General features: G+C 44.1%; 1 protein-coding gene across 1 annotated transcript in view; it reads right to left on the reverse strand.

The window, feature by feature from the left end:
- GNAI2 (G protein subunit alpha i2) overlaps positions 1-24,449 on the reverse strand; it is a 65,743-nt gene that overhangs the window by 2,702 nt on the left and 38,592 nt on the right. Inside the window, exons 3-7 of the mRNA XM_056525189.1 lie at positions 21,232-21,373; positions 20,135-20,295; positions 13,549-13,677; positions 7,906-8,035; positions 7,492-7,645 (exon numbers count right to left, since the gene is read on the reverse strand). Coding sequence (XP_056381164.1) covers positions 7,492-7,645; positions 7,906-8,035; positions 13,549-13,677; positions 20,135-20,295; positions 21,232-21,373 — 716 coding nt within the window. The remainder of the gene's footprint in view (positions 1-7,491; positions 7,646-7,905; positions 8,036-13,548; positions 13,678-20,134; positions 20,296-21,231; positions 21,374-24,449) is intronic.

Raw genomic sequence — 24,449 nt, forward strand, 5'->3', positions numbered from 1 at the left:
AAAAAAAAAGGAACTATACAACTTCATCTGGAACATACAGCAGCTTATAAGTACTGTAATGATTAAGAGTTTCAAATAGTAGTAGTTTATAAATCTTTTTAACAATTTGGCACCAGTTGATTTAAAAATTGTTTCCCATTGTAATACCCCTATAAGGGCTGCACGATTTATCAGGCTGTAAGGAGACTCTGTAGACTGCCTGTCTAGGTGCTTAAGATTGTCCTGGTGATTGGGCAAAAACAATCCTACAGGCCTAAGAGGAGAATTTATAACCCATGGTGTAAAACAGTTGTCTATTCACTGACAGGGAACAAAGATTTTGAAAATATAAAGGAATATTGGGGTGGTTTAGTAATTGCTGGATTCATGGTCTCCCTTCAGAAGAATGTCAAAAAGTGGAAGGCACTTTCAATCGAATCTAACAGCTAGAAAGAATAAGGTGCTAAATTAAAATGGAGATAATGAGGGGAAAAACACAGGGCTTCAGCAGATATAGGATCCATTGGTAAGGCCCAGTCACATACATCAGTTGTCCTGCAACGTTTTCAATGGGACAGTTTACAATCATCCGGCGTCTCAGTTTGGAGGTCGGATGGTTGGACATGCCAGATGGCACCAGACCCCCAAGCTTGCTGCGTACCCCTGTCCAGTGTGCAGAAAAAATGGACACCAGATGCCGGAGCCTGACATATGTGAACCCAGCCTAACACAGAGGTGTATTAACACCTTAAGGACGCAGCTTATTTTCACCTTAAGGACGGAGCCCTTTTTTGCAATTCTGACCACTGTCACTTTATGCATTAATAACGCAGATGTTTTTACCAATTATTCTGATTCCAAGATTGTTTTTTCGTGACATATTCTACTTTAACATAGTGGTAAATGTTCATCGTTACGTGCATCCTTTCTTGGTGAAAAATCCCCAAATTTCATGAAAATTTAGCATTTTTTTAACTTTGAAACTATCTGCTTGTAAGGAAAATGGATATTCCAAATACATTTTATATTGATTCCCAAATACAATATGTCCACTTTATGTTGACATCATAAAGTTGACATGTTTTTACTTTTGGAAGACACTAGAGGGCTTCAAAGTATAGCAGCAATTTTCAAAATTTTCATGAAAATTTCAAAATCTGAATTTTTCAGGGACCAGTTAAGTTTGAAGTTGATTTGAGGAGCCTTTCCCATTATAGAAACTACACCCCTCAAAGTATACAGAATTACATTCAGAAAGTTTGTTAACCCTTTAAGGTGTTTCACAAGAATAGCAGAAAAGTGGAGGAGAAAAATCTAAATCTCTATTTTTTACACTAACATGTTCTTGTGGCCCCATTTTTTTCATTTTTAAAAGTGGTATTAGGTTAAAAAAAAATTGTAGCCCAATTTCTCTCGAGTATGGAAATACCTGATATGTTGACATATGTTGTGAGCCCACAGAGCACTTTGACTCAAGAGGGAAAGAGCAACTGAGATTTTTGAAAATGAAAAATCCCACATAGCATACTATTTTTTGAAACTACAACCCTCAAGGAACGTAACAAGGGGTATAGTGAGCCTTAACACCTCACAGGTGTTTGACGACTTTGCGTTGAAGTTGGACGTGAAGATGGAAAATTAGATTTTTAACACTAATTTGATGGTGTTAACCCAAATTTTTCATTTTCACAAGGGGTAATAGGTGAAAATGGTCCCCAAAGTTTGAAGCCCTATTTCTCCCATTTAAGAAACTGCCCCATATGTGGACGTTAAGTGCTCTGCTGGCGCACTACAATGCTCAGAGGAGAAGGAGCAAAATTTGGCTTTTTGAAAGAGAATTTTGCTGAAAAGGTTTTTGGGGGGTAGGTTGCATTTAGAAAGTCCCCAGGCTGCCAGAACAGCAAAAAAACAAAAAAAAAAAAAAAAAACACATGGCATACTATTTTGGAAACTACACCCCTCAAGGAACGTAATAAGGGGTGCAGTGAACCTTAACACCTCACAGGTGTTTGATGACTTTGCGTTTAAGTTGGACGTGAAAATGGAAAATTTTATTTTTAACACTAAATTGATGGTGTTACCCCAAATTTTTCATTTTCACAAGGGGTAATAGGAGAAAATGGACCCCAAAATTTGAAGCCCAATTTCTCCCGATTAAGAAAATGCCCCATATGTGGATGTTAAGTGCTCTTCTGGTGCACTACAGGTCTCAGAACAGAAGGAGCGCCATTGGTCCTTTGAAGAGAGAATTTTGCTGAAATCGGGTACATTTTCCAACCTCCCATGGAGCCAGAACAGCAGAAACGCACACATGTGACACCATTTTGGAAACTAGACCCCTCCAGGAACATAACAAGGGTTAAGCTGGGTTCACACTACGTTTTCTCCCATACGGGAGCGCATACGGCAGGGGGGGAGCTAAAACCTCGCGCTCCCGTATGCCTTAGTATGCGCTCTCGTATGTCATTCATTTCAATGAGCCGGCCGGAGTGAAACGTTCGGTCGGCTCATTTTTGCGCCGTATGCGCTTTTACAACCGGACCTAAAACTGTGGTCAACCACGGTTTGAGGTCCGGTTGTAAAAGCGCATACGGCGCAAAAATGAGCCGACCGGACCGAACGTTTCACTCCGGCCGGCTCATTGAAATGAATGACATACGGGAGCGCATACGAAGGCATACGGGAGCGCGAGGTTTTAGCTCCCCCCTGCCGTATGCGCTCCCGTATGGGAGAAAACGTAGTGTGAACCCAGCCTTACAGTGAGTACTTACACCTCACAGGTTATTTGAACAGTGGGCCTTTAAAAGTGAAAAATTTGATTTTTAATACTAAATTGCGGGTATTAACAATACATTTTTTAGTTTCACAAGTAGTAAGAGAAAAAAAGCTCCACAAAATTTGTAGCCCAATTTCTCCAGAATAAGGATATACCCCATATATGGCAGTAAAGCACTATGCGGGTGCAAAACAGGGCTTAGGAGTAACACAGCACTGATGAGATTTGAGGCCTAAAGTGGTGCTTTGCACTGCAATTGTTGAGGTTCTGAAGCTAAAAAAAACAAAAAAACGGAAAGTGACCACAATTTTCAAACTACACCCCTCAAGGAATGTAACAAGGGGTACAGTGAGTACTTATACCTCACAGGTTTTTTGAACAGTGGGCTGTAAAATGAATTTTTACACAAATGCTGGGGTTACATAATTTTTAACATTTTCACAAGGGGTAATTGGAGTAATTGGGTTACAAATTTTGGAGGGCTTTTTCCCCTGACTATGGAAATACATCCACATATGGGGTAACGTGCTGGACGGGCACACAACAAGGCTCAGAAGTCATAGAGGTCTGTTTGTATTTGTGGCCTTTGGCATATCAGTAGGTGACGGTTACATACATTCAGAAGACAACACAAAAATGAAACACCCACATGTGACACCATTACAGAAAGTACCCACCCTGAGGAATGGGTATAGGGGTAAAGAGGACATTTTGAACGCACGGGTGTTTCCTAAATTTATTTTCCAGGAATGGATGAAGGGTAGCTTTTGAAAATTGCAATTTTCAACCTATGCTCTGCTTCATCATTCTGGGAACAACTAACATGTGACTCCGAATTGTTGCCTGGAAATACGACAGCGCTCATGAATGAGAACTCTTCGCATTTTAGGCGGATGTTTCTTACGGACCTAACAATTACATACATTCAGAGGAAAATACAAGAAAGGAACACCCACATGTGAACCTATTACAAACAGTACACCCCCTAGGGAAGGTGTATAGGGGTGAAGTGGAGATTTGGAACAGATGGGTGTTCCCTAAATTTATTTTCCAGGAATGGATGAAGTGAACTATTGGGGGGGGATAGAAGATATCAGGGGTATTGGGAAAGTGGTTTGGAGGTTTTTTCTTTTGGGTGGGGGGGCGGGGGGGGGATGTTTGGTTTTTAAAATTTGGAAGACAATGTACTCTGGACTGGTACATTGGAGTCGACTTCTGGGGAATGAATATCAGGTGAAAGGATAAAAAGAAAATGTAGTGCTCCATGGAAGTGTGATACTCCCTGAAGCAGTTTTTAATGTAGAGACCCAGATGATCGGGGCAAGTGTCACACTGAGTGGTGTGTCCTTCCGAATCAACCTCTTGCGACACACTGGGGCCAGGGACGCAGTTCCAGAGGTGCTCTGACCCGCTCTTTGGTGGTCACCATAGATGAGGGCCTTTAGAACTTCCTCTTGAAACTGCAGGAATGTCCCTGTGTTGCCAGCGTACTGGGACAGTACAAAAGAGTTGTACATGGCAACCTGTACCATGCAACTTTTTTGTACCATAGCTTTGTTTTCCACATGGCATTATATGGCTTGAGGAATTGATCAGAAAGATCAACTCCCCCATATACTGATTGTAGTCCAGAATACAATCGGGCTTGAGGACCGGTCCCACGGTACCTCGCACAGGGACAGGGGTGCTGCCATTCCCATGAATAGTGGTGAGCATATGGACATCCCTCTTGTCCTTATACCTGACCAGCAACAGGTTTTCATGGGAAAAGGCACGGGACTCACCCCGGGGGATAGGAGTCTGCATGGGATAGGAAGGAAGGCCTCTTTGATTCTTCCGGACTGTCGCACAAGCGACCATGGATCTGACGGTGAGGGATGTGAAGAAAGGGATACTAGTATAAAAGTTATCTACGTAAAAGGTGGTAACCTTTTTCTATCAATGGGTGCAAAAGGCCCCAAACGATTTTACCACTAACACCCAGAGTGGGGGGACATTCTGGGGGTTCAATACGGAAATCTCGTCCCTCATACACCATAAACTTGCAAGTGTACCCTGAGGTACTCTCGCAAAGTTTAATCATCTTCACGCCATACCGCACTCGCTTGGTAGGGATGTATTCCCGGAAGCTGAGTCTCCCCTTAAAGCTGATGAGAGACTCCTCAATAGCGACCTCCCTTCCAGGAACATAGGCCTCCCAAAATTTGGCCCCGAAGTGATTGATGACCGGCCTGATTTTATACAGGCAGTCATACGTGGGATCAGTTCAGGGGGGACATGCCGCATTATCAGCATAATGCAAACATTTCCGAATGTCCTCGAACCGGGTACGTGCCACGGCCATATTGTTGAGCGGGGTCTGGTAAAGGACGTCCCTACTCAAATATTGCCTGACACTATGTTTCTTGACCAGGCCCATATGCAGCACGAGGCCCCAAAATGTCCTCATTTCGGCTGCATCAACTGGGAACCAGCCATTGGGCCTAGCCAAGAGTGAGCCCAGGTGTGCGGCGATGAACTGTTGGGCGTACAGATTCGTCTGCTCAACCATCAGATTGACAAAGTAGTTACTGAAAAAAAAAAATGAAATAGTCCATTTCAGTGAGCCCGACAATGTCCATCTTAATTTCTGAGTCGCCAACAAACTCAGGAATCAAACTCAGGCTCATGGTCCGCTGGCCAGGCAAGTTCTCCGGTACGGGGCACCAGTGAACTTGGCCAGGGGGCTTGACTAGTATGAGCGCCAGGGGGACTCATACTAGCATGGGGCACAGGGTCAGGAGCAGAGGAGGTTTGCAGACCCGCTTGGCGGCGACTCTGCTGCCTTGGTGGCTCATCATCAGAACTAGATGAGGAGGAGGACGAGGAAATAACGAAGGTGGTGTCTTCTTCGTCCTCTGAGACGCTTTCAGTGTTGGAGGCAAGTAAGGCATATGCCTTCACTGCCTCTGCTGAAAAGGCCCTGCGGGCCATTTCTCTACTCTAATGTGGGGGTGAAGTGTAACTATGTGGGGGGAAAAACTTTATTTGTGTATGTGCTGCGTGTGGTGTGGTGCGATACTACCTCCCTAACCTAACTAACTAACCCCGCCCTAACAGAAAAAAATATAAAATAAAAAGGGAAAACCCCCTTTTTTTTTAAACGGACTTCTAGTGAAAAAAAAAAAAGCCCTGCGCCAAAAAAAATAAAATAAATAAATAAATAAAAAGAGTGTACCTAATCAGTGGTGTGCGCACTGATTAGAGCTTAGTGGCGGCAGGGAGCGCAGAAGTCATTAGGGGTTTGGCCACTCAGCCCAAAACAGTGGCTGTTGGCACGTACACAGACCCCCACACAAAATACCCGAAAAATTATATAATAAAACGCTTAACCCCGAAAAACTGCCTGAACAAAACAAAAAAAAAAAAACGGTGATCCGTGATAAATCACTGACAGCGGTGGGGCAGGCTGCACATATAGGTACAGTCCGTCCACGCAACACAAGCCTGCTACTGGTTGCACGGACCGACTATAGGTGCAAAAAAATTAAAATAAAAAAGCTGCTATAACCCGAAAAAAGTGCCTGCACCTCAAAAAACACTGATCCGTACTACGGGACTGATCAGCGGCGGGTGGGCTTTAGCTAATGGTGGCGGACCGCTCTTTAATAGCTAAGAGGGTCCAGCCACACGTTAAGCAAAAAAACTAAAATAAGGTCTGCGCCAAAAAGAAAACATTGGCGGCAGACCGCAGCGACCCAGTAGGGCCGGGCTCACGCAGCTAAAGGTGCTATGGACATCTACAGATAGGAGTTTAAAAAAAAAAAGATTTTTTTTGCAGCGTACTAATTGCCGCTACCTAATCTAAAGCTTTCCCTGGCTGTTTTCTGTGCCAAGGGGCCACAGAAAGGGGGCACTTTTTTCACTATGAGGGGGGAGATGGAGACACGAGGCTCCGTCCTGCACACCAGCTCTGAGGAAAATGGTGGTCAGAACGGAGCATCGTGCTCCTGATTCCACCTCGCCCTCCCATTACTGCAGTGATTGGTGCGGTCACTGCGGCCACCCAATCACTGCTGTACTGGGGGATGGCAACAGTGCTGCCCCCCCGAGTACTGTATGGATGATGATTGGTGGTGTCTGTTACACCACCGATCATCATCCTTATTGGGTCATGGGGGTCACATGTGACCCACGTGACCAGGAAGCGCCGCAGACCGGCGGTGAGTATTTACCGGCAGACTGCGGCGATCGCCTGTATGAGGGGGATCTCAGGATCCCCTCCGGCGATGAGACGGGATGCTTGCTGAATGATTTCAGCAGGCATTCCGGTCCGGTCCCCGCCCGGTGAGTGGCAGGAACCGGAATCGCAGAAAATCGCTGGTCTGAATTGACCAGCGATTTCCTGCGTTCGCTGACATGGGGGGGGGGGGGGGGGGGGACGGGTGCTGGGTTGGTGTGATGTGCCGAGATGCCTGCTGAATGATTTCAGCAGGCATCCCGGTCCGGTCCCCAACCGGCTAGCGGCGCGGACCGGAATTCCCACGGGTGTATGTATACGCCCTCCGTCCTTACGGACTCGGGATGTAGGGCGTATGCATAGGCCCTTCGTCCTGAAGAGGTTAAACATTCGTTTATGACTCTGCACCAACAATTCTGACCCGCAGAAAGACAAACGTAACTAGTGCTGGCACATTGATTGGGTGAGGGCAGTAAATAGTAGATGGGTTTGATGTACGCCTGTCAAGCGTTCTCACCTGTGTATTCTGGGAAACAGATTGTGAGTGGACTCTGGGTGATCTTCTCTTCAAACAGATCCTTCTTATTGAGGAAGAGAATGATAGAGGTCTCTGTAAACCACTTATTGTTGCAGATGCTGTCAAAAAGCTTCATGCTTTCATGCATGCGGTTCTGTAGAGGGGAAGAGAACAGCCACATATTACAACACAGCTACACAGTAAACCTAGCATCATAACACACAAATATGACCACTAGTTGGATTCCATACTGAATGTAACTGCATCTATGTAACTATCTTCTCTGGACCAGAACACATCTGGAATTGCTGCCAATACTTCACCTATTTCACCAAGTGGCCGACTCTTGGATCAACATGGTATAAGAACAGGTAATATAGGGTCAGTGCCCAGAGGAAGCTTTTAGTTACTCACCATCTCCTCATCTTCTGCTAAAACAAGGTCATAAGCACTGAGAGCCACACAGAAGATGATGGCAGTCACCCCCTCGAAGCAGTGAATCCATTTTTTCCGCTCAGACCGCTGTCCACCAACATCAAACATCCTGCAGTAATAGGAAGTTGAGAAATGTCTGTGATTTTACTGTAGCAGAATTGTGCAATCTCCATGTTAAAGCATATGTGGTGTAATAATGAGGAAACTAAACAGTTATTAAGCTGCTCAATCTCTGGCCTGTCATGACTAAGAAGAGCCCAATGGCTCATATTCTGAGGTCCACAGGCTAATCCAGGTATAAAATCTAAACATAGGCTGTAGTTGCATACAGTGTCCACCAGGTGGCTGCTGTTTGTTGCGTAATGATGGTTACATTTTACTGCTACAGATCAGTTGAAGCAGGGACTGCAGCACTTGCTAGTGTAGAATAATGTACTGCCGTTGAATAAGGGGGCTCTCTCCAAAACACGTCTGGGCAAGCCTATAGACCCACCAGGTCTCATTTGCCACCACATATTTATTGAAGAACATTACTCTACACTAGCAAGCGATGCAGTCCTAGCTAAAGTGGACCACCGCACAGCGAATACGCAAAGATCCCACACCACGAGGATGCTGCAAACACAGCAGTGTTTTACCCTCACTGCTGCGATCCATCATCTCCGCTCATTGCGAGTGTGACAGAGAGACGGACGCTCCATGCTAGTCACTCACTGGATCCACTCGCCTTCTGTCGGGTCTCCATCATTACGCACGCAGACCGAACAGACCATCAGAAGATTGCAGGCAACTCCAGTATCAGGCCGGGCGTGCCTTGAGATCTGATCCCTTCTATTTATATTCCTCAATCTCCTAGACCCGTGGTCTCCAACCTGCGGACCTCCAGATGTTGCATAACTACAACTCCCAGCATGCCCGGACAGCCAACGGCTGTCCGGGCATGCTGGGAGTTGTAGTTTTGCAACATCTGGAGGTCTGCAGATTGAAGACCACTGCCCTAGACTGTGTGTGTCAAAAGAGAGCAATGGATTTGAACCTTCATTCAGCAGTGATATGTCAGAACTCTAAAGGTAGGAACTGGTAGGGGAGTCTGTGACCAGAGTTGGTGGGTTGATAGGTGTGTCGAGGTATACTGTTTCCTTCATCACATCTCAGTATGCAAAGACTTGTCAAAACATTTGCAGACAGAAGCAGCTGTGGTTGAAAGTCAAAGCGTGTGAGGCACAGAAAAGTGGTTGAACTGTAGCCACAAAACTATGGCCCTTATAATACCTGCAATCTTTGCTTCTAGTTACTTCTGTCTGCGGACATTTCACAAGTCTTTACATTAGACTTTGACACAACTATCAACTCAGGTCAGAGGCCCTTACTAATCCCCTGCAGAACTGACATCATGCTCCTAAAACAAAAAGATATTCAGAGTATCATAAGTAATACATTCTATCTAAATATATAAATATCTATCGATACGAGCTGTGTGATTGAGAAAAGAAGGGGGCATTGCTGGAGTTGGCTGATGTGTCAGGAAGACTTCATCCAGACCATATAAAAAGTAGGAGTGATTTAAAGGAGTTCTGCAGTGAAAGACAACTGGATAGGTGATAAGTGTCTGATCGCCGGGGGGGTGGGGTGGGGGGGTGCTGTGGCTCTCCCGTGCAGGAGGCATGTTGGCTGCAGCAGGATACACTCCTTAGGAGATACAAGGTGCATCCCCGCCTCTCCCATAGAGCTGAATTGAGTGGGCGTGTCTGTCAACCTCAGTACAGGAGATTGCGGGGGTCCCAGCGGTCGGACCCTCCGCATTCGGACACTTCTCGCCTAACTTGCAGTTAGAGGATAAGTTGTCTATCGCTGCAGATCTCCTTTAATTATTTTGTTCAACCCCTGTAGGGCTTCAAAGGTCCCCTGGCCCTCTCCAGCCTACTAGTGCTCACCAGAGTTGGTTACCTTTGGGCTGTTTTACATAGATTACGCAGCTCCCATGAACCTCTTAGGCCATCAATGAAAAATAAATACTATCAGAGTAGGCAATCAATATCTGATTAAACTTTTGAGCTGCAGTGCCTTTAATACAAAGTAAACAGAGCTGGAAGCAGGCAGCTCTGTACATTGGGCAGAAGCAGTGCTTGGTTAATGCAGCTCAGCACCAATTGAAGTGCATCCAAAAGATAAGCCATCAATAGAAAACCCCTTTAACCCCTTAATGACCAAGGACGTAAATGTACGTCCTGGTGTGGTGGTACTTTGCACACCAGGACATACATTTACTTCCTGTACATGACCGCAAGCATTGGAGCGATGATCGGGTCAAGTGCGTCAGGTCCCGGCTGCTGGTAGCAGCCAGGGACCCGCCGGTAATAGCAGACATCCGCGATCGCACGGATGTCTGCCATTAACCCCTCAATGCCGTTATAAATACAGATCACGGCAGTGCGGCTACATTTTATGCTGATCTGATCAGCTGCGGGGATCAGATCAGCTAACATGGTGGACGGAGGTCCCCTCACCTGCCTCCGCTACCTTCCCGACTTCTTCTGCTCTGGTCTAAGATCGAGCAGACCAGAGCAGAAGATCGCCGATAACACTGATCAGTGCTATGTCCTATGAATAGCACTGATCAGTTTTAGCATTAAAATAATTGCTATAGATAGTCCCCTTTGGGGACATAAAAAGTGTAAAAAATAGAAGTAAAAAAGAAAAAGTGAAAAATTCCCTCCCCCAATAAAAATGTAAAATGTTAATTTTTCCCATTTTACCCCTAAAAAGGGTAAAAAATTTATTATTTATTTATTAATGACCATATTTGCTATCGCCGCGTGCGTAAATGTCTGAACGAATTAATTATAATGTTAATGATCCCGTTCGGTGAACGGCGTGAATGTAAAAAGAAAAAATTAATAAAAAAGTTTTATATACACTTATGTGCTATCAATAAAAAGTACAGATCATGCTGCACAAAGTGAGCCCTCATACCGCCGCTTATATGGAAAAATGAAAAAGTTATAGATCATCAAAATAGAGGGATTTTAAAAACATACTAATTTGGTTAAAAAGTTTGTGTTTTTTCCTTTAAGCGCAACAATAGAAAAGTATATAATAATGGGTATCATTTTAATCGTATTGACCTACAGAATAAGGAACACTGCATTTTTACCATAAATTGTATGGTGTGTAAATGAAACCTTCCAAAATTTGCAAAATTGCGGTTTTCTTTTTAATTTCCCCACACAAAATAGTATTTTTTTGGTTGCGCCATACATTTTATGGTAAAATGAGTGATGTAATTACAAAGGACAACTGGTCGCGCAAAAAACAAGCCCTCATACTAGTCTGTGGTTGAAAATATAAAAAAGAGTTCGGGTGCATTCACGTCACGATTTTACCATCCTACTTTTCATGATTTTTTACTTTGAAATCTTACAAATCTGCACGCCAAGTCGTATCCATTGACTTCCATTCATTAATGATAGACAACAAATTCATCAGTTTTGATCAGCATCCGATTTTGCACAATTTGAGATCGGAGGTAAAATCGTGGTTGACCATGATTTTTCGTCCAGATTCTAAATCGGATGGAAATAGTGTCCGATTTTTTCATTATTGATGTCTATGTAAATCGCATGAAATTGCGTGACTGTGCAATTCTATCAGATTAATCGCACACGATTTTTTACTACGCATGCGCAGTAGACTTCAAAACACATAAACTTAACTTTATTGCCATTGGCATACATATTAATTTTAAAAACAGGATCAGATTTTTATTGAAAATCGGATGAAATTTTCATCTGTATGATTTTTTGGATATGATTTAAAAATCGGATAGCAAAGAAATTTTCACATACGATTGTATACGATTTTTTTGCAATCCGATTTTACAGTCCGATAATCAAATGGTTAAATCGTGATGTGCCTTACTATTTTTAGAAGGCGATGAGGAAAAAACAAAAACGCTAAATTAAAATTGGCCTTGACCCTAAAGGAGAACTCTGGAATAGGAAAATTGCCTGTCATACTCCTGGCAGTAAAAAAATAAAGAGCTACATAAATTCCTTCACTTCCCCAGTGCCTCCGGTAACCCGCTCCGGTCTCCACCGCTATCCTCTTCCTGGTTGCCCATGGTGGGCAAGTCATACTGCACTCAGCCAATCACCGGCCGCAGCGAAGTCCCGACTCGGCCGGCGATAGGCTGAGCGGCAGTGTGACATTTTCGGCCCCGGCAGCAGATCGGCCTGAAAGTTCACAGGGTATCGGCTTTAAAAAATCAATATCGGTCGATCCCTAATACAAATTACACAACAAGTATTTAAAGAGATATAAAATACCATTAGGAAAGAAAAAAAAAGTTAAACAAAAAATAAAAAAAGCTTCCACCATATAACCCTAGGAAATTGTAGCAGGGAAGACAGGCCATGGTATGCCCTCCACATCCTAAAAACCTTGTACTCCACTAAAGCTTTCAGTTTTAACCAGACTATGGTATGCATTTGGAAATTCAGTAAACACTGGAGGATGTTTATCCAACCAGTGTGCTGCAATAGAATTCCATTGCTTGTATAATAAAATGTGCTGCGTAGCAAGTATTCACACTCCAGGATGTCCTTAGCAAATCCAAGAACACATATTAAAGGGGTACTCCGGTGAAAACCTTTTTTCTTTTAAATCAACTGGTGGCATATTTGTAAATTACTTCTATTAAAAAATATGAATCCTTCCTGTACTTATTAGCTGCTGAATACTACAGAGGAAATTCTTTTCTTTTTGGAATGCTCTCTGATGACATCACGACCACAGTTCTCTCTGATGACGTTATTATAATAATAATAACGCTTTATTTATTGTTGTCCTTAGTGGGATTTGAACCCAAGTCCCCAGCACTGCAAGGCAGCAGTGCTAACCACTGAGCCACCATGCTGCCCTTAGCATACATCTGCTATGCTTGGTTGCTAAAATGGACAGAGATATCAGCAGAGAGAACTGTGCTCGTGATGTCATCAGTGTTCCAAAAAGAAAGGAATTTCCTCTGTAGCATTCAGCAGCTAATAAGTACAGGAAGGATTAAGATTTTTTAATAGAAGTAATTTACAAATATGTTTAACTTTCTGGCACCAGTTGATTTAAAAGAAAAAAGGTTTTCACCGGAGTACCCCTTTAATGGAGTGGTCTCAAACTGTGACCCTCCAGATGTTGGAAAACTTCAACTCCCAGCATGCCCGGACAGCCAACGACTGTCCGGGCATGCTGGTAGTTGAAGTTTTGCAACATCTGGAGGGCCACAGTTTGAGACCACTGGATTAAGGGAAAGCACTATCCCCGAAAAAGGTACCTGTCTGGAACATATAAAAGAGCTCAAAAACAGCACCACATCTGTCCTCCTTATGGTATTGCAGCTCTGCTTTATTGAAGTGACTAAAGCCAAGGACAGGTGTGGTGCTGTTTTTGGAAAATAAATCTAATTTTTTTTTCCTAATTCGCATAACCCCTTTAATTTTACCAGAGAAATATTAGTATAAGAAATAAGAGCTGAGCTTTGGTTGCTATGGGCAACAAAGAATCTTCCTATAAGACAGCGTCAAAATCTTCCCCATGTTACTGTCACACAAGCACCCATAATATACGCACTTAAAGTGGAGATCCTTGAAGGTGAAATGTGTCTCCACAATGCCCGTGGTCTTCACTCTCGTCCTCAGGACGTCCTGCTGTGTCGGCACATAGTCTGACCGGGCAATCCGCTCCAGATCATTCAGGTAACTGCAGAGAAGAAGAGTCAACCACATCAGGGACAAACAAGAGAGACGGTATAAACAACTTCCTGTGGCATTATGCTGGTCACATGATACCTTCTGACTGCAGCCCGCTCCCATGAGCCGCTAATTAGATTGTCTACTGTGCCACACACTAAAGCGCCAGGTTCCAACTTGCTGGTAGTCCCAATGGGGGTGACAGTGCTTCCGAACAATGGCTCCCGGGGGCCCCTCACTTACACCCTGCTAATTAATATTGATTTGGCCTTGTTAACGCTTCTAATGAGCCACTTACACAGCTGCTGCCGAACCAAGAAAATAGGTTCGCTATAATGGATATTTAGCACATTAACCCCGGAGGGACCGAGCTGCAAACAAAGAGCAAAACTTTGCATTTTTTTTCCCGCTGAGTTTTTGTTTTGGAACACTCCGTGGTCAGAGAACACGTCAGGATCCCCTTACATGAAACTGTCAAATCTGGTTGTTCATGCAAACCCTGCTTTGCATTTCTATATTTTGCAATTAACCACTCGTTGGCTGAAGGAAAAATTGCATTACACTAGGAGGGAAAGATGGAAATGTGTAAGAGGAGAGGTCAGAAGCAAAAGATATCAAATTTAAAGGGCTGGTGCCATATTTTTTTTTTTAAATAAAGCTTCATATTTGTAGAATAGACTGTTCTGCCGATGGACTAACCTGCTCCTAGTTTATTAAGAGGCACAAGCCTCTTACTACATTAGTTTAATCTGTGGCTGTCCATGCACCACAGACTGAATTATTCCACTTTTCAGGGGTATATTTTTTAGGCGAGGGAGGCCTAAAATGACAATTTTTTTTTTTTGTGCAAAACAGGAACCTTATCCACAAATGTATGACTATTTGATGGCAGAAAACTGGCATAGCCCTTTTATAAAGGTCTCCCTTGGTGTTACAACTACTCAATATAAAGACCACTGCTTCTTGTCAATAAAAGGAAAATTTGTTGACATCCAGAGGCTTAAAGGGGAACTCCAGTACTGCAGTTCTTATCCCCTATTCACAGAATAGGGGATAGGTGTCAGATTGCCGTGGGTCTGACCGCTGGGACCCCTGCAATCTTCTGTCTAGTCTTTTCTGCTTATGCACGGAGTAACCACCACTCCATGCACTGAGCGGTGACGGAGCAATGGTCGACACGCTTGTGTTTATCCAGCTTTCCCATAGAAATGCATGGAGGGGTGTGTTGACCACCATCACCAGTACGGCGGGCAGGACAATGAGAGGGGTCCCAGTGGTCGGTCCCCCTGCGATCAGACACTTATCCTGCTGATAGGGCATAAGAACTTCAGTACTTTGAAACTCATCCAATCTAGTCCGGCTTGTACAGCTTATGGGCTTGTTACACTGTATTAGCATATTAATCAACAAAAGTTCCCATAGACCCCTAGTCCATAATCTCACATGTAACACCATTATTAGAGAGCCCCTAGTCTCCACATTATACTAAGCAGTTTAGCTCACAAAAAATTGCAGATTAAAGAACAGAGAAAGCATAACCACTGCATTAAATAATTTCATTTTATTTAAATCATCAAGTAAAACCACAAACACAGAAAAATCATGTGTCTGTGTAGTGAAGAAAACTGTTCCCTGTAGAGAAATGTGTCTGAGCAGCTGATGATAAACGCTGAGTGAGCAAAGTCTCTCTCCATCCCGATCCCCGCGGCAAGGATGTAGAAATGTGTGTGTCTTGGGGTGCAGAGGCAGGGGAGACCGCTATCCATCACCGCTCTCCCCTGCCTCGGATTACTGCTTCTACAAAATCAGTGTACCCGCTCCTCACTGCTTCCCCGTGACTGTGTCCCCCGACGCAGATCCCCACCTCGAGGATGTAGAAAATCTGTGGGGAGGCAGTGAGGCACGGGTACACTGATTTAAAGAAGCAGTAATCAGAGGCAGGGGAGAGCGGTGATGGATAGCGGTCTCCCCTGCCTCTGCACCCCAAGACACACATTTCTACATCCACGCCGCAGGGATCGGGATGGAGAGAGCCACCAGGGGACACACACATTTCTACATCCCCCAGGCGGATGAGAGCCATGGGGATCGGGTTCACAGTTTTTCAGCAGCAGCGGGGACACAGTTTTCACCATCCCTGTTCTCCATTTCTCTGTCCCAATCTCTCTGCTCTCATAGGGGGACATTAATCAATGTTTGCTTATGTATTTATTTTTTTAGTAATTTTTTCCTTTTTTTTGCTTACGTGTGACTTATTTATCAAATGGTTTCAGCCTGTTGATAATTTTCTTTCACATAAGCAATCTTTCTTTTTTTACTTTGGTAGTAGCTTTTTCTGCTCCATGTTTGAGCTGGAGTAAATTTAGTCAATTTTTAACCTTGTTGCGACTTTAAGTTGCGCAGTTGCGACTGTCGCAGTTAATACCTGACTACCCGTAGTCCATTTTAAAATTATTACTACGTAGTTAAGTTTTGGAAAACTTGCTTTTCTCGCTTTCCAGTCAAAATGTCGCACGAAAAATTGCGTAGTCACAGGTGCGACATTTGTGCGACATTTTTAGTTAAAAAAATTTAACTTTATCGCTTGATCATTGTCTGTTATAGAGAGGATACAGTTTGCTATATTCCGCTGTGAGAGCGCAGAGATCGGGGTGTAGTGAAATGTGTCCAGGGAGCTGGAGCCAAATAAAGAGCAGACCAACAACCAATAGTATGAGGCGGTTGTGCGTATCTCAGCCAATCACAGCGGCTTTGCTGACTCAGCATTTATCATCAGCTGCTTGGACACATTTCTCTTCAGGGAACAGTTTTCTTCACTACACCAGTATTTAGAAACGCTGACCTATGACATGTCCAATGTAAATCATAGAGTATCTTATCTGGGTAGCCAACATTAAAATACAACAGTGTTTTTCAACCAGGGTGCCTCCAGCTGTTGCAAAACTACAACTCCCAGCATGCCCGGACAGCCGTTGGCTGTCCGTGCATGCAGAGTTGTAGTTTTGCAGCAGCTGGAGGCACACTGGTTGGGAAACACTGAAATAAGCATGAAAAGGCATATTGGCCATCCCTACCACTGATCGTGGCTATGGAATACTTATGTTCAACTCCCCCCTTCACTTGACATGTTGCTCGCCCATTTTGTCACCCTTTTAAAAGGGCAGCAGAGAGAGGGAGACGGTATCCCTTGGTAAAGTTTTTATTCAAAATGTACGTCGGGGCTGGCTGGACCGGTGACAAAATGGGTGAGCAACATGTCCTCAAGTGAGGGGGTATTAATGTGGGGCATTGAACATAAGTATTCCTGCTTCTAGCAAACTCTTTAGTACTTTGTGTGTTCCCCCCCTGACACTGTATTTTAAGGTTGGCTACCCAGATAGTAGGAGATACTGTATGATTTACATTGGACATGTCATAGGTCAGCGTTTTATGTGACTATCTTTCTGAATACCGGCACATGATTATTCGGGGTTTCTTCGTGATTTTGATAATTTAAATAAAATGGAATTATTTAATGCAGTGGTTATTCTTTTTTTTCTGCTCTTGCGTATACAATGTATTTGTATAGTTAGTAGCAATGAAGACAAGTCTATCGTGTGCAGCCGCTGTGCTTCGCTCACAGACCACTGTATGATGTAGAAGCAGACAGGGCAGACACCTCTATAGATGCCGCAGGATAACTGCACCAACTCAGGTAAAATGGCCACAGAAACCACTATTCGAGATTTACCTGACTTTTCCCTGATAAATACAACATTAAGTGCATCAACATCTGTCAAATTTGCAAAAGCTATTCAGCCGTTTTCTTGTTCTGGGAAGCTAGGGGATAACCAATATGGCTGCCATAACAGCGCCCACAGCACAATACTTCCCTAGATGGTAACTCTGGGACGATAAATCTGCTCATTTACAATGTAAGGTGTCTTCTACTCCTTCAGTGCTGTATAGTCTGATCATACACTACTCAGCATGGTTGTCGGCCTACATACAAGACAAAAAAGAATCTACCCTCCATCTACCTAGGAGACGCCAAGTCTTTATCCCTCAAACGTGTACAGGACCCAGCTGCCTCTCAGCAGGAATGGGTTAACAGTGCCAGCACCAATGATGAAAACCTCCTGAGGTGATTTGCATCTTGGAATAGGTTACATGCAAATAAAGTGTCAGATACATCAGGCTCCGCCCCTTCCCCAGAGTGAGCGCATAATCTAAATATAGAGCGCAACCCAAAGCGTAGATCACAAGGAAACATAGAAAGGGCCTGGGGAACATCTTCAACACTATGTAAACAACTCCCCTAACTTTTGCATAATAACATCCACTAGGTCAACAAATCATTGGTATTTTCTTCTACCAGGAGCCTACAGCGTTGCCAATAGCAACCGGAAAAAAAACAGAAGTTATGCAAAATAAACAAACTGCTTTAGATCTGTTTTGAATGAATGATCATTGGCTGAAAGAACACTGATAAAATACTGAATACGAGTGAAGACACCTGCTGCAGTAGACACTGTCACCGGTAATCACATGGGCATTTTGAGGCAAATTCATGCAAAGAAAAAAAACTCTTAAAAAGGGGTACTCCAGTGGAAAACTTTTTATTTATATTTATATTTATATTTATATATATATTTATATATATATATATTTATATATATATATATATATATATATATATATATATATATATATATATATATATATATATATATTTTATTTTTTTTTTATTTTTTTTTTAATCTACTGATCAAATTTGTAAATTACTTCTATTTAAAAATCTTAATCCTTCCAGTGCTAATCAGCTGCTTTATGCTCCACAGGAAGTGCTTTTCTTCTTGAATTTTTTTTCAGTTTGACCACAGTGCTCTCTGCTGACATCTCTGTCTGTATCATCAACTGTCCAGAGTAAGAGAGGTTTGCTATGGGGATTTGCTCCTGCTCCAGACAGTTGCTGATACAGACAGTGGTGTCCAGCAGAGAGCACTGTGGTCAGACTGAAAAAAAATTCAAGAAGAAAAGAACTTCCTGTGGAGCATACAGCAGCTGATTAGCACTGGAAGGATTAAGATTTTGAAATAGAAGTAATTTACAAATTTGTTTAACTTTCTGGCACCAGTTGATAAAAAAAAGAAAAAAAAAGAAAAATTATATATAAATTATATATACACACACACACATATGTGTGTGTGTGTGTTTTTTCCACTGGAGTATCCCTTTAAAAAAAATGTCAGGACCCACAAGATAGTCTTGCTAAGACTGGGTTCAAAAAGACCAGACACGGTGCTTAAAATCCTACAGACCCCATTACAGTCAATGGTGTCAGTCAGGTGTTGAATGTGTCCAACATTTAAAGGAATGCACCAGCACTTTTTTTGTTGTTGTTCTGCCCAAAAGATAGAGCAACACAATGGAAAATACTGCACTGGTGTGAACCTAGCCTACATCACTTCTCTTACAAATACTGCTGCTCTACCCCCACTTTATGAATTATTCCAGAACAATTAGAGGGCATTTCCAGTCTAATAAGATTAATTATTTTTTTCCTACAGACTGGCAAATATTTGTTCACGTAATTACGATTTTGTCTGTTACATTTTTTTTTTCTCCAAGTGTCTAATCTGCTGTGCACCATATTTATTAATACTGTAACTCTATACAGACCCAGACATAGAATGTGACATAGCTTTAAAGGGGTACTCCACCACTAGACATCTTATCCCCTATCCAAAGGATAGGGAATAAGATGTCTGATCACAGGGGTCCCGCTGCTGGGGACCCCCGCAATATTGCATGCGGCACCCACCTGTTTCTTGTCCGGAAGCGCTGGAGGGTCTGGGTCACGACCACGGGAACGGAAGTCAGTGACTTAACGACTCTGCCCCCCTGTGACGTCATGCCCTGTCCCCTCAATGCAAGTCTATGGGAGGGGGCGTGACGGACGTCACGCCCCCTCCAATAGACTTGCATTGAGGGGACGGGGCGTGACGTCCCACACAGGGGCGGAGTCGTGATGGCACGGACTTCCATTCCCGTGGTTGCGACCCAGACCCTCCAGTGGTCTCGACCCAGCGGCGGGACCCCCGCGATTAGACATCTTATCCCCTATCCTTTGGATAGGGGATAAGACGTCTAGGGGTGGAGTACCCCTTTAAGCCAGTGGGAAAGTTCATAGAGATGACACGATAGATCTATCAGACATTTGGTCATAAACATGTCACAACCTATGTTAGTAAAATGAGCCAGGCTTTAATTTTGGTTTGATTTTAGTCACTCTTTCTTGTTGAAAATGGTGAAGAACTAAAACACAAAGATCCATATGCAAGATCTCTGCTGGCTGTCAGTGAATGAAACATTTTGGTTTACATTCAGTGACAATACCATGTTTTCTGCAGAGAGCCATGCTTCCCTCTTATGTCACTTAACACATTTCATGCTACATATGTACAATGTTCCCTGCAAAAACTCACTAGGCAGCCGAGTCGTTGAGCTGGTATTCACGGGATCGGTTGAAGCAGGCTTGCACACCCTGATCTGCCCACAGTCTGCGGATGACTCCGGCCAGGTCGTCTGGTAGTATTCCCTGTTCTTCTGCTGTACATGACAATGCAAAGAGCTGCCGGGCATCATCCTGTGAACAGACAGGGGATAAGCGTCAACAAATAAGGGGTGACACTTGCAGCACAGACTCCATACAGTCATACACAGGGTCTCTTAATGGAGGATCAGGAAATCATGGACAGAAATAGTAACCTTATGTACTTGAGCAAGAGCCTAGAGATAGCAGGAAATCCAGGATCTGTTAGCTCCCTGACATTACTATGAAAGACCTCATATGCCTCAAAGTGCAAGGGGCAACAATAGGCTCCACTGTAGTAATACAATGTTATCACAATTTATTGATTGCAGCTTTGACTGTCATCTTCAGTTGTGAGACGCCATATGCCAGTCATGTGACTCCTACAATTGTGCTCTTGCTTGCATACCCATTTACTTTTCCAAATAGCAATTTCTGCATATTTAGGACATCACACCGGAGAGCTCGTAGAAGTCATCTGACCTGTGATGTATATTATTGTTGGTGTAACAGCATTGTGTGCATGAGGAGATATGACAGAAGGACACAGACATGGACCCTCCAGTAGGTGGTTGGCATATAATGATGATAATTAGCTGGTGGGGGTGCAGGCACCAGGGATGGGGTAATCTAATTAGGTGCGGGTCCTGGGATCTGGTGCCCTGGTTAAGCTGTGTCCTCATTATCCTCCTCTCTGTGGGCGCTCTGTGTTTGTTGCTGTCATGATAACTGTTCTTTCCCATTGTGATCTTTAACACTTTCCTTTCTGGCACTAGGAGCCTCAGCATTAACTGTCAGATTTCTAAAATCCAATCATGGAACTAAATCTCACCAGTTGCCATCAACATGGTTATGTTCTATTCCATCCTTTTATCTTTCGAGACATCCCTGAAAGGTATAGGCCAACCAACTGGTAGTGGCCAAACAGCAGCATGACATTTCATTCCCATTGCGTGTTTTTTTCATAATCAGACACTGGAGGATACTCACCGCTCTGGCTGTGTCTCCAAAGTCTATCTTCAGGTTTCCCATTGCCTTTATTATGGCCATTATAGACTGGATGGTGTTACTGTAAACAACAGCTCGGTACTGCCGGCATTCCTCCTCTGAGTACCCGTCCTCATGGATAATCCTGAAATATTACAGAAAGCTAATACTCAGAATACATAATGTAACATATTAAAACAGAATTACTTGAAGCTAGACACCCCACACCTGGGTACTAACTGTATTAAGCTAGACACCCCGGTACTGACTGTATAAAGCTAGACACCACACACCCGGGTACTGACTGTATAAAGCTAGACAACCCACAGCTGGGTACTGACTGTATAAAGCTAGACAACCCACAGCTGGGTACTGACTGTATAAAGCTAGACAACCCACAGCTGGGTACTGACTGTATAAAGCTAGACAACCCACAGCTGGGTACTGACTGTATAAAGCTAGACACCCCACAGCTGGGTACTGACTGTATAAAGCTAGACACCACACACCCGGGTACTGACTGTATAAAGCTAGACACCCCACACATGGGTACTGACTGTATAAAGCTAGACAACCCACAGCTGGGTACTGACTGTATAAAGCTAGACAACCCACACATGGGTACTGACTGTATAAAGCTAGGCACCCCACACCCGGGTACTGACTGTATAAAGCTAGACAACCCACAGCTGGGTACTGACTGTATAAAGCTAGACACCCCACAGCTGGGTACTGACTGTATAAAGCTAGACAACCCACACATGGGTACTGACTGTATAAAGCTAGACAACCCACAGCTGGGTACTGACTGTATAAAGCTAGACACCCCACAGCTGGGTACTGACTGTATAAAGCAAGACACCCCACACCTGGGTACTGACTGTATAAAGCTAGACACCCCACACCTGGGTACTGACTGTATAAAGCTAGACAACCCACAGCTGGGTACTGACTGTATAAAGCTAGGCACCCCACACCTGGGTACTGACTGTATAAAGCTAGACACCCCGGTACTGACTGTATAAAGCTAGACAACCCACAGCTGGGTACTGACTGTATAAAGCTAGACAACCCACAGCTGGGTACTGACTGTATAAAGCTAGACAACCCACAGCTGGGTACTGACTGTATAAAGCTAGACACCCCACAGCTGGGTACTGACTGTATAAAGCAAGACACCCCACACCTGGGTACTGACTGTATAAAGCTAGACACCCCACACCTGGGTACTGACTGTATAAAGCTAGACACCCCACACCTGGGTACTGACTGTATAAAGCTAGACACCCCGGTACTGACTGTATAAAGCTAGGCACCCCACACCTGGGTACTGAGCATATAAAGCTAGACACCCCACACCCCAGTAGTTATCTGGAAGTAGGTATTGTACATCTCATTACTTATTACCTGTAAAGAAACATCTAACATTCTAGTTCTGCTTTTTGTCCAGCGGTTACATGAACATATGTGATGTAAACCTTCCCGTTATTGAGAATCATTTAGGCTCAGTAAACATAAATGTCAATGCCTGTGTTATATCAGATACCAGTATACCCAGACATACAGTGCCTTGCAAAAGTATTCAACCCCCGTGACTTTTTTTTCCCCGTATTTTGGTACATTACAGCCTTAAGTTCAATGTTTGGTTAATCTGAATTTTAGGTGATGGATCAGAACACAATAGTCAAAGTTGGTGAAATTAAATGAGAAAAATATATAAAACTATTGTTGAGAAATAGAAAACAGAAAATTGGTTTCATGTTTTCACCCACTTTGTTAGGAAGTCCATAAACAGCTCTGGCACAACCAATTACCTTCAGAAGTCACATAATTAGTGAAATGATGTCCACCTGTGTGCAATATAAGTGTCACATGAGCTGTCATTACATATGCACACATCAGAGGCTACAACACCTAAGCAAGCGGCATCAGTAACCAAACACTGCCATGAAGACCAAGGAACTCTCCAAAACAAGAAAGGGGACAATGTTGTTGAGAAGTACAGGTCAGTGTTCGGTTATAAAAAAATATCCAAATCTTTGATGATCCCCAGGAGCACCATCAAATCTATCATAACCAAATGGAAAGAACATGGCACAACAGAAAACCTGCCAAGAGACTACCGCCCACCAAAACTCACAGACCGGGCAAGGAGGGCATTAAAGGGGTACTCCGGTGCTTACACATCTTATCCCCTATTCAAAGTTGGCGACCCCCAGGATCATGCACGCGGCACCCCGTTTGTAATCAGTCCCCGAAGCATGTTCGCTCCGGGTCTGATTAAGGTCGACCCCAGGGCCAGCGGTGTGTGACGTCACGCCCCCATGTGACGTCATGCTCCGCCCATCAATACAAGCCTACGGGAGGTGGTGTGATAGCTATGGGACCGGGATGCCTGCTGAAATCATTCAGCAGGCATCCCGTGCAAACGCCCAGGGGGGTCATCAGACACCCTCATGTCGGTGATCGCGGCAAATCGCAAGTGAATTCACACTTGCGATTACGGGTTATTACGGGTCTATGGTGAGCCGGTGACACGTAATATAAGGGGGATCGCGGTTATCTATCTAAGACACCTACAATCCCCCTGACAGGGGTGCCACCCCTCCTATCCCTACTATTGGTCGCCAGAAGCGACAACCAGTAGCAGATCGGGGGCGGGGGGGGGTTAACTTTCGTTTTCCCCGTCCTGCCCCCCCACAATAGGCGGGGCAGAACGGGGAAACTGAAGAGGACCGACGTCAGAAGATCCACTTACCCATCCAGAGGCAGCGGGCGACGATGTTGTGCGGCTGGATCCTACGGAAGCCGGTGAGCTGCCTAGCAACATCTGGAGGGTACAGCTTGAGACCACTATACAGTGGTCTCTAACTGTAGCCCTCCAGATGTTGCAAAACTACAACTCCCAGCATGCCCACACAGCTGTTTGGGCATGCTGGAATATGTAGTTTTGCAACAGCTGGAGGGCTAGTTTGAGACCAATATACAGTGGTCTCTAAATTGTATCCCTCCAGATTTTGCAAAACTACAACTCCTAGCATGCCCAAACAGCGGTTTGCTGTCTGGGCATGCTGGGATTTGTAGTTTTGCAACGTCTGGAGGGCCACAGTTTGGAGATCACTGTGCAGTGTTCTCTAAAACCGTAGCCCTCCAGATGTTGCAAAACTGCAAATCCCAGCATGCCCAAACAGCTGGGAGTTGTAGTTGCGTACCTCCAGCTG

This window comes from Hyla sarda, chromosome 6, assembly GCF_029499605.1.
Source record: "Hyla sarda isolate aHylSar1 chromosome 6, aHylSar1.hap1, whole genome shotgun sequence".
In the NCBI taxonomy this organism is placed as follows: Eukaryota; Metazoa; Chordata; class Amphibia; order Anura; family Hylidae; genus Hyla; species Hyla sarda.